Raw genomic sequence first — 18,060 nt, 5'->3', positions numbered from 1 at the left:
GGGGGCGGCTTCCGGGAGCGAGCCCAGGGGGAGGAGCGGTCGCAGCGCGTTAGTCTGGGAGCGGTGTGGGCTCCCACTTCCAACTGAGGTGGGGAGAGGGGCCCGGCGGCGGCGGCCAGGGGGGCTGGGAGGGGAGGACTGTGCGGGCCCAGCCCGAGCCGGGACGTGGGGCTTGCGGGGGGACGGGCTGCCTGCCGGGGTGGGAATCAGCCCGCCGCGCCCCTGGGAAAGGGGGCCAGTCGCCGACTCCTGGCTCTTCCGCTCGCTCGGAACTTCGGGGTGGGGCAGGTTAGGGGTGCCTCCCGGGATCCTGGCGCGGAGGAGGTTTGTGGCCGCGGCGGGGTGAGAGCCTTCCCCGCGGCCGCCGGGGGAGTAAAGCGGATGTGTGTATTCCCGGTTATCCGCGGAGACGCGGGGCCTCCTCTCCTGCCCGGCTAAGTGGAAGGCCTGTTCCCTACAACTTCCCTCTCACCTTCCTCTGCTGTCTCTTTGCCAGCCCAGCCCGGCCGGGACGGGGCCAGGGCCGCCAGGTGCCGGGGAAGGTGGAGAGAGTGTGTGGCACCGAGTTAAAGTGAGTGAAGCGAGTCCCCGCGAGGAGAAGTCTGCAGACGGCATCCCTGTGCGCGCGCGGAGAGTCCCGGAGCCTCAGCATGTCCGGGAAGCGCAAGCGGGTGGTGCTGACCATTAAAGATAAGCTTGACATCATCAAGAAACTCGAGGACGGGGGCTCTTCCAAGCAGCTGGCGGTGATTTATGGGATCGGGGAGACGACCGTGAGGGATATAAGGAAAAACAAGGAGAAGATCATCACGTACGCGAGCAGCTCCGACTCCACCAGTCTCCTGGCCAAGAGGAAATCGATGAAGCCCTCCATGTACGAGGAGCTGGACCGAGCGATGCTGGAGTGGTTCAACCAGCAAAGGGCAAAAGGGAATCCGGTGTCCGGGCCCATCTGTGCAAAGAGGGCCGAGTTCTTCTTCTACGCCTTGGGGATGGATGGCGATTTTAACCCCTCCGCCGGCTGGCTGACTCGGTTTAAGCAGCGGCACAGCATTCGGGAGATTAACATTAGAAACGAAAGGTTAAACGGAGACGAGGCCGCCGTGGAAGACTTTTGTCACAACTTTCGAGACTTCATTGAACGAGAGAATCTGCAGCCTGAGCAGATCTACAACGCGGACGAAACGGGACTCTTTTGGAAATGCCTGCCACCCAGGACTGCAGTCATCAAAGGTAAATGCACTGTTTTTGGGCACAAGGCAGTGGAAGAAAGAGTCACCATCATGTGTTGTGCCAATGCAACGGGTTTACACAAACTTAAACTGTGTGTTGTGGGGAAAGCAAGGAAACCTTGCTCCTTCAAGTCAGCCGACACCTCCAACCTGCCAGTCTCGTATTTCAGCCAGAAAGGTGCCTGGATGGATCTTTCCATTTTCCGACAGTGGTTTGACAAGATCTTTGTGCCACAGGTTCGAGAGCACTTACGCTCCAGGGGCCTACAGGAGAAGGCCGTGCTCTTGTTGAATAATTCACCCACACATCCAAATGAAAATGTCCTCCGGTCGGATGATGGCCAAATATTTGCTAAATATTTGCCACCTAATGTGGCCTCATTGATTCAGCCCTCGGACCAGGGCGTCATAGCAACAATGAAGACAAACTATCGTGCAGGTCTTCTCCAGAGCAACTTGGAAGAAGGTAATGACCTGAAATCATTCTGGAAAAAGCTAACTCTGCTGGATGCGCTGTATGAAGTAGCCATGGCTTGGAATTTAGTAAAGCCAGTTACCATTAGCAGAGCATGGAAGAAGATTCTCCCTTCCATAGAGGAGAAAGAAGGCTTGGACTTTGATGAAGAAGATATTTCCCTGGCTACCGTGGCCACCATTTTACAACACACCAAAGGATTGGAAAATGTGACTACTGAAAACATTGAAAAATGGCTTGAAGTGGACAGTACTGAACCAGGTTATGAAGTATTAACTGACAGTGAAATCATCAGAAGAGCCCAAGGCCAGACAGAGGAATCCAGTGAAAATGAGGAGGAGGCCATAGAGCTAATTCCAGAGAAACATATCAATCATGCCGCTGCTCTCCAATGGACTGAAAGTTTATTGGATTACCTAGAACAACAGGGTGATATAATTCTGCCCGATAAACTGGTGATACGTAAACTTCGAGCCACCATCAGAAATAAACAGAAGATGACCAACTCAAGCCAATAATGGCATTTCAATATTACTGTTTGTAACTCTTAACCTCTCTGCAATAATGGCTTTATTTTGTGTGTGTGTTCTGAATTGTCAGACACAGTCCTATGAAATATGGAGACAAAAATGTACCTGAAGTGGTTTGAGGATTATGTGTTTTGCATCATCTGTGTCTTTTGTCCCTTATGGAGATAATCTGAAGCTGGTTCTGTATAAATATAAATTACATGTACACATGTTTCCACTTTTGTAGATCTATAATTATCCCATAACAGTGGCATTCCCTACGTTTTCTAGCAAACGTTACAGATAATAAACAGATAGAGCATTTTCCTGAAATTTTTGTTTAATTCATGAGCACTGCCACCGTAATCTTTTCTTGTGTTAACCCACTTACATGGTTATCTGCTTTGTGTATCTGTATGTGCTGAAAGAATGAGGAAATATCTATATTGTTCGATTGCAGGGTGATCCATCATAACTCAAAATGAAGTTCAATAATGAGGAAACAGTAATATATGAATTATAAAAATGTCTTAGAAATCACAATTCTGTTACATTAATGTTTGGATGGCAATAGGGGAGATTTTTCTGAAAATTGAATTAAATACAATATAGGAAGTGATTGCTAAATTAGTGAGAAAACTATTGGAAAACATATATAAAAGATATTCTATTCATTTGTAGAAAACTGGAAGTTAAAAATTTGAGGAGCTTTAAGTTATTTATACAAAGGGAATAAATAGGCTTCTTTTAATTGGGTCTTTTTATTATGAATTGAGTAACAGTATAGGTTTATTATTTATTCACCTAATTATATTACAGGTTCTATAATGTTACATGTGATAATGTTACATGAGCGCCCACCTTATATGTGGGTGACCATCTTGGGAATTTGAAAGTTTTGTTGTTTTTTACTGTGTACTTGATATTGTGAATAATTTGAAAAAAATTTGTCATACTGTCTCTTTATTTCATATGAAAAGAAAAAAAAAGAAAAGTTTTTATTTTTAATAAGCCATAGGTTATGTACGACTTGCTTTATGAAGAAAGCAGAGATAATTATGGAAAGTGTCAGATTCTTAAGAAGTTAATTTATTATTTTGATACTTGTAAAACTTATTCTAGAATTTGTAAAAGTTTTGATATATTTGCTTAGTAAATTTAGTATGTTTATTCAAGACATGAAAACACTACCTATGTGAATATTAATATGTGATTTAAAAACAAAGTCTCTCCGTATTATTTAATGTTTTGGCCCTAAATTTTTTAAAAACAGTAGAATTGTTCTGTCAGTCATTTTTTAAAGTTTAACTTTACCATATAAATACTTTGCATTTTATAGTGCCTTTCTTAGAATTCTAAAACTTTAAAAATATTTTTGCTTTCCATAATTTCTGTTATCTTCATGATACATGTCTAGATCTTTAAAAAGACATCTGTGACAAGAACTTTAAAAGTTTTATGTGCTGCATGAATTGCCTCAGTGCACAGAGTAAAAGAAACATGAGACGTTAACAGATACTGAATCAGATGATTACACCTTCTTTAATTGTATATAAATGGATTTTTCATTTTTCTCAAATGAAAATATATACTAAAAAGCTTCTTGGAATTTCTGTCTGGATTTGCTCATTATTTTAAAAATTAACCTTGTCAGTAAAATTCAGCTGTATCATTGCCACCTAGTGGTTAAATGAACATTACTGTTCAGCAATGTAGTTTCAAACTTTAATATCTAGTAAAAGGTTCACTGTTTTGTGGCCTTGAGTGTGACTCTTGTGACTATTCTCTAACCTGTGAGAAACTGTGCTTTATTTGTTTGATAGCCATTTACTCTCTCCTGAAGCTGCCAACAGTTCTGTTTTGGACCCTTCTATCCTTAAACAATGATAAAAGCTGCCAGTTACTGAATACCATGTTATAGTTTAAGCCAGTGGTTCTTCCTAATTCCCCGACCCTTCAATACAGTTCCTCGTGTTGTGGTGATCCCCATTTTCATTGTTACAAATTGAACATAATTAAAGCATAGTGATTCATCGCAAAAACAATATGTAATTATATATGTGTTTTCCGATGGTCGCGACCCATAGGTTGAGAACCTCTGGTTTAAGCAATGTACTTATATAATCCTCAAATTGTGAATTAGGTGGAAATACTGATGTTCAGCTCACACTCTTAATTGCTAAAAATCACCACTTGGCTATGGGTAAGAATTTAAGCCCAGGTATTTGTCACCAAAGACTATTCTTGTATTATCCAACCTAGGCTAACCTCGTCACCTTTTCAAATCTTCAACATTTATTCCTTGCTGCCACCCTCCACCATCTACCACAGTTAACTGAACTTACTTATCTACTCTCCAGTGAAGTTGTGGCACCAGTTTTCTTTTCCTTTACCCTTTTATGAGATTAGTCTTCACTGCTCTGCTGTCTCTCTTTCCCTGTTTATCCACAACCTAATAATCGCATTTGAAACTTGGGTCATCTGTTTTGCTTTCTAGTTAGCCATGCTCAGTGAGGAGCCTTTCTCACTTCCCAATGTAAAACCCATCATGGGGGGAAAGTTTATACAAACACTATTTCTCTTTAGCTCATGAGGCAATCTCAAAGAGTTGGCACAGCCCAGCATTAACATGAAAGTCTTGCTAGACCTGGAAACTGTTATTACCCAAAGCACATGAGCATGTATATACTTAGATCCATGGAGATCAAAGGGGAAAAAATTAACCCCCCATAGATACAGGAAAGAGAATGAAGGTTAGGTCCAAATAGGTGGTTAGAGAAGAAGAAAAAAATTCAAGGGAAATGTGGCCTGCAGTGAGGTTCATTTGTAATGATGTGCATTTCAGCATCCTAGCCCCAGGCTTACTAGTAATGTGCTGCTTATTCATAGATGGCCCAGTAAACTCTTGGTTTTTTATGTTTTTTCCCCCCTTTCTTACGGAATGATAAGAAGTCAGTGCCGAGCTAAATATGTTTGATCAATAGTTGGGACCACTTAATGGGTGATGCCAGAAGATGTCTGGGTACTATATTTGGGTACAAAGTCATAACTTCTTAGTTTCTGTTTGGCTTTCTATTTCTCCACTAAATAATTAGCCATAGACTCATATTCTCTGACCAGTCTTGCCAGATTTCCCCATTGATGAGCCTTGCTACATCTCTCAGAAAACCAACTATACGTTACAATGGTTCTTTAAACCCTCATTCCGAGTAGCCAAGAATTCTATGAGAGCAGGTTTACCTGCAGGGGTTGATGCAGGAGGAACTTGCTGCTTCTGAGAGATTTGGGCCCTTTGGGGGTAAATGGGTGACGGAAGTGGAATTCTTTGCAAGGTTTAAATTCAGAGAATCATTCTAGAGAGTCTTGCATATGCATGAATGATTTCTAATACTTCACTCTTTGATGTGAGGAATTTGCCTTAAATGTTGCATTCAAAAATAAATCCCCATTTTACAAAACGTCAGTGAATGAAGAATTTGTTTAGTTTCACTATATGTGTAAGACTACTGGGCATGGCAGGTTTAGGAAAATATAAAAGGGAAGAGGAGTTCTTGTCCTTCAAGATCTTGAAATCAAGGTGGAAAAATAACACTTGAAGAAAGCAACCCGTCTGGTTGAATTGTAAGCTCATAGAACAGCCAACATAATGTGATAAGGACGATTAGGAAACCATCATGGTTTATTTTGCTTACTCATTCCTCAGTTGGCTTCTACTCTACATTTAAAGCTTTTGTTAGCCTTTAGTTTATACTGCACCTGAGTGACTTCACCCATTTCCATTGCCTGCATGCTTATGACCCCAAGTCCATCTCCAGGCACTCTTGAGAAGCCCAGATTTGTATCTGCAATTGAGTAGCAGGTTTAGGTTTGGAAGGGAAGTTAAACTTGTTGCTTTGCTTCCCACCTGTAGTAATCTCTTCCTTAGTATCCTAATGTCAGAGCCATCTAGATGGGCTAAGGATTTCAAATCACTTTTTAACTGAATGCCTCATTAAGCTTACCTACCTGGGTCTGAAATTGAAGAATGGGTAGTCATCTATTTTCTTATCTGAATCTCCTCTTAAGCCAGAGGTTCTCAACCTGTGGGTCTCAACCCCTTTGGGGGTCGAAGGACCCTTTCACAGGGGTCTCCTAAGACCATCGGAAAACACATATACAATTACATATTGTTTTTGTGATTAATCACTATGCTTTAATGATGTTCAATTTGTAACAATGAAAATACATCCTGCATATCAGATATTTACATTATGATTCATAACAGTAGCAAAATTACAGTTATGAAGTAGCAACGAAAATAGTTTTATGGTTGGGGGTCACCACAACATGAGGAACTGTATTACAGGGTCGCAGCGTTAGGAAGGTTGAGACCCACTGTCTTAAACCTTTCCTGATGTTCATAGTGCCCTTGCCTCTGGCCGTTCCTCCCCACAGACAGTCACAGTGGTTTCTGTTTTCTCTACCCTTGTTGTACAAGGGTAAAACTGAGTTGGTTGTGTTATAATCCCTAACATCCTTAAAAGATCATCATTTAAGGCAGCGGTTCTCAACCTGTGGGTCACGACCTCTTTGGCGGTCGAACAGGGGTCGCCTAAGACCATCCTGCAGATCAGATATTTACATTACGATTCATAACAGTAGCAACATTACAGTTATGAAGTAGCAACGAAAATAATTTTATGGTTGGGTCACAACTTGAGGAACTGTATGTAAAGGGCCAGAAGGTTGAGAACCACTGATTTAACGTATCAAGGCAATAAAGGATTAATTGTGGTTGAAAATCCCTTCAAACTATAATAATATTTTATGGAATAAAAAAAGGTTTAAAGAAACAAAAGAGATGGATAAGTAAAGGGATATTGAATAGATTAGTGACAAGCATTTGTATAATTGTTCTCCCTTTCTGAATGAGGAAAATAAAAAAATATAAAACATGAGTGAGAACAATGATGGCAGATTTGTTTTTAAAACTTTTTAAAAAATATATTGAGATGATTTCAAGTTGACTGAGAGCAGCTGTGCGATTTCCATTACCACTGAAAAACAATAGCAGTGGGAGTCAGTCTACCTTTTCATTAATAGCAGTTTGACAGAAGATGACAGGGGTGCTTGGTGTTTGATGCCATTCTGAACTTAAGAGAATAAATGGTATTAAGCAGCCAAGTAGCTCTTCTATTCCCCTTTTTATACGTGATGTCTCTTGTGTGTCTGACAAAGTATCTGCCTTCCAAGTAACCTTGCTGTTGTCTACAGATAGCCTCAGTTTTCTGTCTTTTCCTGGTTAATTTCTTTATCCTCACGCAAGATTTACAAAGGAAGACCTGAGTAGATTTGTTTGGTATAAATTGACACAAGCAATAGCACTTTGTCATTGTGTATGTGAGAGGGGAAATGTGTAAGTTTCATTCTTTATAAAAGACCTATTTGATAAGTCTTTTATTGTATAAGGCATGTAAAGAAACATCTTTGTTGCAGAAAAGTGTAAGGGTTCCATGGCAACTGATAACCAGAGGCAGCATTTAACATATAATTAAACACCGCTATTATCTCTTATTTTCATTAAGTGTTTAGGACTACCTTATTTTACTCTGTATAGTACAGATATTTTAATGAAAATTTAAGGTAATGTGGAAAAATCAATTATTCATGAATTAATGGGGAAAATTGTGCTCCATATATAAAATAATAAGTCTCTTTGAGAAACAACGACCCCCTTTTAATTTCAGTACTTTGTTAGTACCTTTAATGTGACTATGACATCTTGTCTTTTATTCATTCATCTCAAACAGTGGTTCTCAACCTTGGCTGCACATTAGAATCACCTGGGAATCTTTTTAAAATCCTGATTTCTGGGACTCATCCTCCGGAAATTCTGTTTCTTTGTTATGGGGTGGGGCCACAACATTAGTCACAAAGAAACAGAATTTCTGGAGGATGAGGCCCAGAAATCAGGATTTTAAAAAGATTCCCAGGTGATTCTAATGTGCAGCCAAGGTTGAGAACCACTGGTCTCAAATATTTATCTACTCCATCACTAAAAATTTAAATATTCATTCCCCAGTTTCTTGCAGAACCTAGGTTATCCTGAACCTGAAATTAAATCTATATATTTTGTATATTACAAAGATAACTCTTGTGATCTTAAAAAGGAAGGAAATCTCACCTTTTGTGAAAGCATGGATGGACCTGGAAAATATGCTAATTGAAATAAACCAATCAGAAAAAGACAAGTACCATATGATTTAACTCCGGTGGAATCTAATGAACAAAGTCAACTACGTAATAAAATAGAAACAGATTCATGGATAGACTGACAGCTGTGAGAGGGGAGGGGAGTTGCAGGGCTGGGTGAAAATGGTGAAGGGGTTAAGCAAAACCAACAACAACAAAAAACACACAGACACAGCAGCACGGTGATTATCAGAGGGAAGCGGGGGTGGGGAGATTAGAAGCGGGTGTAGGGGAGATAAATGGTGGTGGAAGGAGACTTCACTTGGGGTGGTGAATACACAATGCAATATACAGATGATGTATTATAGAAAAGTACAACTAAAACCTATGTAATTTTATTAACCAATGTCACCCCAATAAATTCAATTAATAAAAGAAAGAAAAATGACTGTTGTACATTAAGTTGCTGTAGTACTTCTGTGATCAATGAGGTGATGGAGATGCTGAGCTAGGTTGGTGATTTTTGACGAGTTTTAACATACAAGTGGGTTTTTCAAACCAGGATTATTTTGAGGTTATACTTTAGAAATACTTACAGTATATAATATTTATTCATTAATTTATATAAACTAATGACAGAAATAACCTGTTTGGGGACATATTCCAGATATACACAATACCTTTATATTACCTGGAGATGACTTGCTAGCTTAAAAAATAATCAAATGCAAATAAAAGTAGAAAGTTAAAGAAAAATGTTCAATAATGATTGCATCCTAAAAGTATTAAATATCTAATACAGGAGCTTTATCTTAAATTTTAATAACATTTTCCCCAGGGTAATGAATGTTTTATTGAATTGCAAAGATGCCTGGTCTTTAATAAGTGTCTTTTATTTTTACAGTCATCATGATAGATGCTTTAACATAAATCATACTTTACAGCTTGATAGGATTACCTTCTAATCAGGCTATTGTCATCATTCTTGCTTAAATAGCTGGAATATATTGATATAGCATAATTACATCCTAATTAGGCAATATCAGATTTGGGTTGACAAAGGGCCATGCAGGTATTCTAAGGCAAAAGTCAGTTTTCAAGGGTTCAACACATTTTTTGTCCAGTTCATGACACTATACAAAGTTCCATAACATTTTTAAAAAGCATAATATACAAAAATTACTTCAAAATAAGAGTAGACATGTGGACATTTATTTTCTTGTTACCAGATTAGGACACCTTTTAAAACTTTACCCCTTAATAGCACAAAAAAGTACTAAAGAAAAAAAATCAAGCATGAATGATTGATAAATTCCATCATCAAACAAAATACAGTTTATTAAAGATGATGTGGTGTCCTTTCATTCAAATCTGCTCAGCACTACATGTGTGGGATACAAAAGTGTGTGGTTTGTGGGAGCCATTGTAAAAAAAGGCTGTGAATAGTTTCATATCAACAAATAATGCAGTGTACATTAACAATATGCTATTTAGAGAATCTTTTACAGAAGACTTGCATACGGCAGACACTGCCCTAGGTACTTGGAGTTAGCAAGAGACAGCTATATACTGAGATTAGCCCATGGTAACTCACACAAGTTATTTTATTTCCCCGTGAATCAGCATTAACTTGGTGCTAGAGTCATCTTCAGATATAGTGAACTTCCTCCAGCAGTACTGAGCTTTGCATCACCGGTAGAGCTAAAAGATTGATTGGACATGCGATTCACTAGTGACTAGACCAGGCGTGGGCAATCTTTTTGTGAGTGCGTGCCAAAACCAGCAAAATCTCTGACTCAAAATTCTTCTGCGTGCCAACCCTAATCTTTTGAGAACATGTTACGCCTACTTAATATCTCTTAAGGTGTACGTATGTGAAGAACCTTGAAGAAATAATAAAATTCATTCGAGCGACAAAAACACAGTATATGATGATGAAAAATACATTTATTTTTTAATGTATACATGTACACTGATAGTCCGACAGAAAACTTTATGACTCCGTTTGATATTATCAGTGGGACTTTTGCTGCTGCATCACTGATGACAGAGATTTTACATCAGGTTTATATTTCGTGACCTTCAGAGATGCACGAGCTACTACTTTCATCCGTCAGGCTACTCCTATTATGAGACTTAACACAATTCATCACTGAGAACAAAGATTCACAAGCGTATGTGGATGAAACCAAAACACTGGTTGGATCTAGGAAGGGAGGGAGAGTTAAGGCAGAGGCATAGAAATTGCTCTCCCCCTCTCTCGTCAATCCATGTCTATGGTCTTTAAGATAACTTGTTATGTAAAATTATTTATTTATCTAAAATGCACCTACACTGAATTTATCTGAAAAATAAAAAAGTCGATATTAAGAAAAAAATTGTGAATGGAAGATTATAAGAGAGGGTTTCGCTTGCCAGCAAAAGTTCCTGGTGTGCCATGTTTGGCACGCGTGCCAGGAGTTGCCCACCCCTGGGCTAGACTATTAGAGAAGGGCTTCATTAACCATATTGGCTGTTGAGATGCCCTTCTAATCTTCAGGCTTCACAATTCTTTCACATGGAAGGGTTGTAGGGAGAGCACTGATCAAATGACCACACAGCAATAGGAACTTTCAGAGGCTTTCATTTGTGCATTCAATGACTATCTACTTAGTATTTACTAAATGTCAGGCACTGTTCTATCCTTTAGGAATCTAGCTTTTGAATAAGTACGTGCATATATATATATATATATATATATACATATATATATATATATATATAATTTCAGAGAAGAAGGGAGAGGGAGAGAAACATCAATGATGAGAGAGAATCACTACCTCCTGCACGCCCCCTACTGGGGATCGGCACCGCCGGCATGTGCCCTGACCAGGAATTGAACCATGACCCCCTGGTTCATGGGTCGATGCTCAACCACTGAGCGACAATGGCCGGGCATGAATAAGTAGGTGCTTTATAGAACGTAAGCCTTTTACTTGACTTCTCTAGTTTCAAAGAACCACATTTTTTAGGGGATCTTAAAAAATCAAGAAAAATCCAGAAATAATTAGACAACAAACATAATGAGACAGATGATATACCTCTCAATGGATTTTTGTAATGAATTCCACAGGGATTTGTGGTTGCTTCTGCACTTCAGACAACAGGGAGGAGATGGATACAGAGTTCCCATTTGGGATTGTGAAAAAGTTAGAAAATAGTTGTATGATGGCTACACAGCATTATGGATATAATAATTATCACTTAGTGGTGCAGTTAAAATGGGAAATTTTAAGTTATATATATTTTACCATAGTAAATAAAATATTTTTTTGAGAAAAAAAGATGTAATGGTTTGTTGTGAGACTTACATTCTTCAAACATCCATGGCAATAAATCTTCGTTTGTTTGGGTTTCTAATTAAAATGCTAGCAGAGATTTATAGTGTCTGACTCCCTTAAAAATGGTTAGCCAAGATGAATTAAAGAATTTGTAGATGAGTCTTATAATAATCTTTTTGCTCAGTGGTGTCCAAGAGGAGGAATAATGACTACCACACACTTCACTTATTGTCAGAGGCTATAAACAAACCAGTGGAAAGGACTATGTGAAGAATTGTTATACAACCCATATATAAATTCATTCATTTTAAAAATAACTTATTTGACAAACATTTAAAAATATATGTATATACTAGTAACTAGGTGGAATGAGATATGTCAAGATAAATAAGACACACACCTGTCAAGGATTTTAGGGTCATGACTGTATCTTCAATATTAAGATCATGTTCACTAGTGTTTTCCACATTCAACAATAGGATCCTGGACCCTGTAGATAATGAAGAGACCTTATGATAAAATCTCTTAATATATAGTAAGTAAATTGCCTAAATGTATGCACCGTATGCAGAATTTTATTTGAAATGAATAATACTATCATAGAGCTCTAGTTAACTTCATAAGCTATTCTGTGTAACAATCATTTAAAAAGTACTATAAAATGTGACATAATTACCTGGTTCTTGTTATTAATAGAATTAATTTTTAGAAAAAGTTTTATTTTATTTTTTCCTTTTTATTGAATTGATTTGGGTGACACTGGTTAACAAAATTATACAGATTCCAGGTGCGTAACTCTAGAGCAGTTTTAGGTTTATGTAAAAAAATACAGGAAGTTCCCATATACCCTTTCTTCCATACTGTCACCCCACCCCTTGCATGTTACCCAATTATCAAAATCTTGCACCAGTATGGCACACTTACTCTAATTAGTGAACCAATAATGATACATTGTTATTAACGAAGGTCCATAGTTTACATTAGGGTTCATTCTTTGTGCTTTACAGCTTTATCGGTTTTAACAAATGCATAAATAATGTCATGTAGCCACCATTTCAGTATCACACAAAATAGTTTTACTGCCCTAAAAATCCTGGGTTCCACCTGTTCATCATTCCCTCTCTTCCTTCCTCCCCCTTGGCAACCACCGATCTTTTGACTCTCTATAGTTTCGCCTTTTCCACAATGTTATAATGTTAGAATTATAAATTGACTTCTTTTACTTAGCAATATGCACTTGGTTTTTCTCCATGTCTTCTCATGGCTCAATAACTCATTTCTTCTCATCACTGAATAATATTCCACTGTATGAATGTACATTCTCCTATTGAAGATAAAACATTTTGATTGCTTCTAGTTTGGGGGCTGTTATAAACATTTGTATACATGTTTTTGTGTGGACAGGTATTTTCAAGTCATTTAGGTAAACATCTAGTAGTGCAATTGCTGAATCATATAGTAAGACTGTTTAGCTTTGTAAGAAAGGATCTTTTCAAAGTGGCTGTACCATGTGGCATTCCCACTAGCCATGAATTAGAGTTCCTGTGATCCACAATCTCACTGGTATTTGGTGTGGCCTGTGTTTTGGATTTTAGCCATTCTAATAGGTGTGTAGTGATCTCATTGTTGTTTAGTTTGCAATTCCTAATATTTGATGTTGAGCATCTTTTCATATGCTATTTGCCATGTAGATATTTTCTTTAGTGATGTATGTGTTTAGATCTTTTGCCAACTTTTTGATTGGATTATTTGTTTTCTTATTGTTAGGTTTTAAGAGTTCTTGGTATAATATAGGCATAAATCCAGGGGTCCTCAAACTTTTTAAACAGGGGGCCAGTTCACTGTCCCTCAGACTGTTGGAGGGCCGGACTATAGTTTAAAAAAAACCTATGAACAAATTCCTATGCACACTGCACATATCTTATTTTGAAGTAAAAAAACAAAACGGAACAAATACAATATTTGTATTTGCATGTGGCCCGCGGGCCATAGTTTGAGGACCCTTGCATAAGTCTATATATATATATATACACACATATACCAGTATACTAGTATATTAATTTCAGAGAGGAAGGAAGAGGGAGAGAGAGATAGAAACATCAATGATGCGAGAAAATCATTGATTGGCTGCCTCCTGCACGCCCTCTACCGGGGATCGAGCCCACAACTCAGGCTTGTGCGCTGACCGGGAATTGAACCGTGACCTCTTGCTCAACATTCAACCACTAAGCTACCCTGACCAGGTTAGGCATAAGTCTTTTGATCAGATATGTGTTTTACAAATGTTTTTTCCTAGTCTGTGGCTTTCCCTCCCTCATTCTCTTAACTGTGTCCTTTGCAGAGCAGAAGTTTTAAATAATAAAATCCAACTTACCAATGTTTTCTTTCATGGGTTGTGTTTTTGGTGTTGTATTTTAAAAAAAACCAAGGTTACCTAAATTTCTTACTATTTTATCTTCTAGAAATTGTATAGTTTTTCATTTTACACTTAAGTCTATAGGGCATTTTAAAGTTATATCTTTGTATGGCGTGTAAGGTTTGTGTCTAGAGTCATTTTCTTTGCATGTGAATATCTAATAATTTCAGCATTATTTGTTCAAAACACACACACTATAGACACCACAAAAGTCCATACAAACCAAAAGTGTACAGCTAGCAGAAATAAAGCCATAATTCACACTCCAGCGACACATTTTAAATTGGAAATCGCTGTTATAATTTTTCTATGCAATGGCTTTAATTCTAACATCATTTGGAAGCCCCGAATATCTTGAAATCTTACATTTTGGCAAAGAAAGCACAAGTGTCTGGAGAAAGTTGAAATGGCTTTGAAAAAAGAGTATTTTAAATCAGTGGTTCTCAACCTTGGCTGCCCATTAGAATCACCTGGGAATCTTTTTTAAATCCTGATTTCTGGGCCTCATCCTCCCGAAATTCTGTTTCTTTGTTATGGGGTGGGGCCACAACATTAGTCACAAAGAAACAGAATTTCCAGAGGATGAGGCCCAGAAATCAGGATTTAAAAAAGATTCCCAGGTGATTCTAATGGGCAGCCAAGGTTGAGAACTACTGTTTTAAATGGAGCAACATCACCATCTTGTGGCGTTATAGAATACTGACTGCTTCTTAATGGCGTTTTGAGTTTACATACTAATAGGTAAAATATAGTTAATGATTATTCATGGCTTACGGGGAAAGTAATCACACAGAGTATTGAATCTACAATTTACCAACCCTTTAAAATTTCCGTCAAAGTTAAACACTACTTAAATGAAACAGTTACACTGCACTACATTCAGAACCAAGAGATGACCACATTTGTATGTACCTTTTCTTAAATTTATTGCTTAGAGTCTAGGCCAGTGATGGCGAACCTTTTGAGCTCGGTGTGTCAGCATTTTGAAAAAGTCTAACTTAACTCTGGTGCCGTGTCACATATAGAAATTTTTTGATATTTGCAACCATAGTAAAACAAAGATTTATATTTTTGATATTTATTTTATATATTTAAATGCCATTTCACAAATAAAAATCAACCAAAAAAATGAGTTCACATGTCACCTCTGACATGCGTGTTATAGGTTCGCCATCACCGGTCTAGGCCCTAGATGTTACTTTAAAAAATATATACTGTGAGCACTCTTGTTATTTTCTTGCTTTTTACAATGTAATAAGAAATGAGGATCACTACCATCACCAGCACCACCAATGCTAACTTTGCTACACTCCCTTCCCTCAGACTGGGACCCCTCTATCTATAATATAGAACAAAGCCGCTAAAACACACATGCGTAGGAATGCCAATGTGTTATTTGACATCTGACTCTGTTCTGCATTATTTGACATTTTTATTGATTTGGCTCTTTAGCATATGAGGTTTTATTTATTTATTCATTATTATTTTTTGGGTAATCCTCACCTGAGGATATTTTTTCCACTGCTTTTTCAGAGAGTAGAAGGGAGGGAGGAAGGAAGGGAGAGAGAGAGAGAGAGAGAGGAACATCAATGTGAGAGAGACACATCACATCGACTGGTTGCCTCCCTCAAGCACCCGGACCAGAGGTGGATGGAGCCCGCAACCCAGGTACATGCCCTTGACCAGGAGTGGAAACCGCGGCCCTTTAGTACACAGGCTGACACTAACCACTGGGCAGCGCTGGGCAGGGTGAGGCTTATTTTTAATTAGCCGTGGACTTTGTAGCAATCGCTGAAGTGGTTCTGCTGTGTCAGAACTGTGTAACTAAGAACATAAAATCAGGGAGCACGAGCTACAGCCCCTGTGCGTCAGATGCTTACGGAGTCTTGCAGACATAGACGACACTCAAGAACCACATTAAGAAACAAGGTCACACGTTCTGGTGAAAATGCCACATCACATTTTGTAGTTCTTTCCTTGTATCTCTTGCCTCAGACATTCAATGGATCTGATAACTCCGAGGGAGCATTTGCTGCGCACTTACTATGTTCACAACACTGGACTGGGCGCCATGAAGGATACAAGTAAAAAGTACAGGAAAAAAAAAAAATCAAGACCCTTATAATCTCGTCGGGGTGACTAACAAACAAAACCGTCTTGGAGAATATAATGCCTACATATAATGCCTACAGCGATACATAATACCCTGAAGTTATGAATGGAAAGAATGGGAGGTATTTTTGTCTTTACCAGGTTCCTCATGCATATTTTGAATATATTTTTATTTTAACTTTTTAAAATTAAATATAGCTGACATACAATGTTATATAATTTTCATTTGTCATATTTATTCCTATTTTCTAATTAGTTTCTACATATTTTTAAAAAATGATTGATTGATTTTTGGAGAGAGAGGGAGAGAGAGAGGAAGGGAGAAACATGGATTTGTTGTTCCACTTATTTACATTTATGTACCCTGACTAGGGATTAAACCCACAACCTTGGTGTATCTGGATGACACTGTAACCAACTGAGCTACCCAGCCAGGGGGCCTCTAGGGTTTTTTTTGTGTGTGTGGTTTTTTTTTTTTTTTTTAGAGTAAGGACCTTGGTTGTCCTGTCTTGATTTCTGCATATGATGCTATGCTCTTCAGCTGCAGATTCTATTCTCCTGCACATGGTTTTTAAGGACAATAGACACTGATGTAGGAAAAGAAGACTATTGTACACCAAGATACTAAATGCTTGGATTAATGAGGTAGTGCTATGGATTTTTTCTTCTGTAGTACCTGCATTTTCTCCGCGTGTCCTCTTCAGTCTACTCCAGGTTTCCCTGTGAAAACTCTCAGCGGTGGCGAGGGGTTTTCTGCTCCAAGGAGCTACGTACACATGGAGGCCCCCGCAGAAGCCCCCTGAGGAGGTGCAGGCAGCCTGGGTGTCAGGCAGCCGCCATGTAAAGTAGCCAGAGGTAAGGTTTTGTTTGTATGTGCCTCTGTTTTGAATGTTGTAGTTCCCTTCACTCATTCCTTTCTTAAGTTCAGATGCAGAACCTGTTTTGGGCTGTGACAAAGAAAAGTAATCAAGACCTGTGCTTAAGCTTATAAAGGAGAGGAGAGAGCAGTAACTGGAATGCCTCCTGCAGAAACTCTGATTGAATTGGCCTGGGCACAAGTAGCCTTTAAAGCCCCTCAGGTTATGCTAAGGTAGCGTGCAGCCAAAGTGAGAACTGCTGGGCCGAGGCTAGTGTGGGAGAGAGGCCGCAGCTGCAGCTCTGGGGGGATTCAGAAGGTACCCGACTGTGGGCAGAGCCGAGTCCACGGGCCCCATGGGTCGAAGGAGGATGGTAGCCCAGATGTAAGAAAGCAAAAGCCGGGCACCGACAAGACAGTATGAATGCTGGGCTTCCTGCTGAGAGGAGGCCTGAGATCTTGCTCCTGTGTCAGAGGGCTGATGATCTTGGCCTTCAGGTTACATAATAATTCCTATGAATAATAGTCTTCAGTTTGGCTGGTGTGGCTCAGTGGTTGAGTGTCGGCCCATGAACTAGGAGATCATGGTTTGATTCCTGGTGAGGGCAGATGCCCTGGTTGCAGGCTCGATCCCCAAGAGGGGATCAATATCCTCTCTCATTATTGCTGTTTCTATCTTTCTCCCTCTCCCTGCCTCACTAATAATAATAATAATAATAATAATAATAATAATAATAAAAAGGAACAGTCTTAAGAAAGAAAATTCTAGGAGTCTATAGTCACATGATGTCAGAAATATTCATGACTATATTTGATAGCTATTAAAGATATTCCCCAAATTTGTGATGTATGGATAGAAATGACAAAGTCTGAGAACCTTTCCAGATAAAAGGAGAGTAAAGACCTATCAATGAAGCACTATGAGATAATGGACTGGAAAACATACTGCTCTAAAGGCTGTCATTGGGA

At 38.9% G+C, this 18,060-nt stretch overlaps 2 protein-coding genes and 1 long non-coding RNA gene across 3 annotated transcripts in view; 2 read left to right on the top strand and 1 right to left on the bottom strand.

Annotated features, from left to right (window-relative positions):
- The window catches only part of LOC132240643 (uncharacterized), a 139,866-nt gene extending 131,290 nt beyond the window's left edge, over window positions 1–8,576 (top strand). The window contains exons 2-3 of the long non-coding RNA XR_009454369.1: window positions 4,304–6,769; window positions 6,979–8,576. This is a non-coding gene — a long non-coding RNA (uncharacterized LOC132240643). The remainder of the gene's footprint in view (window positions 1–4,303; window positions 6,770–6,978) is intronic.
- CCDC82 (coiled-coil domain containing 82) overlaps window positions 1–18,060 on the bottom strand; it is an 807,218-nt gene that overhangs the window by 33,689 nt on the left and 755,469 nt on the right. The gene's annotated exons all lie outside the window — the stretch shown is intronic.
- Window positions 2–3,825, top strand: JRKL (JRK like). The gene is made up of 2 exons (XM_059708083.1): window positions 2–88; window positions 497–3,825. Exon 2 carries the CDS (start codon window positions 651–653, stop codon window positions 2,223–2,225), a length of 1,575 nt encoding a protein of 524 aa, XP_059564066.1. The 5' UTR covers window positions 2–88; window positions 497–650; the 3' UTR covers window positions 2,226–3,825.

Source organism: Myotis daubentonii, chromosome 9 (assembly GCF_963259705.1).
Source record: "Myotis daubentonii chromosome 9, mMyoDau2.1, whole genome shotgun sequence".
Classification (NCBI taxonomy): domain Eukaryota; kingdom Metazoa; phylum Chordata; class Mammalia; order Chiroptera; family Vespertilionidae; genus Myotis; species Myotis daubentonii.
This window is presented reverse-complemented; position numbering and strand designations above follow the sequence as displayed.

Bases quoted from the DNA above. Each gene is read 5' to 3' on its own strand.
- JRKL (XM_059708083.1), top strand. From the start codon at position 651: ATGTCCGGGAAGCGCAAGCGGGTGGTGCTGACCATTAAAGATAAGCTT.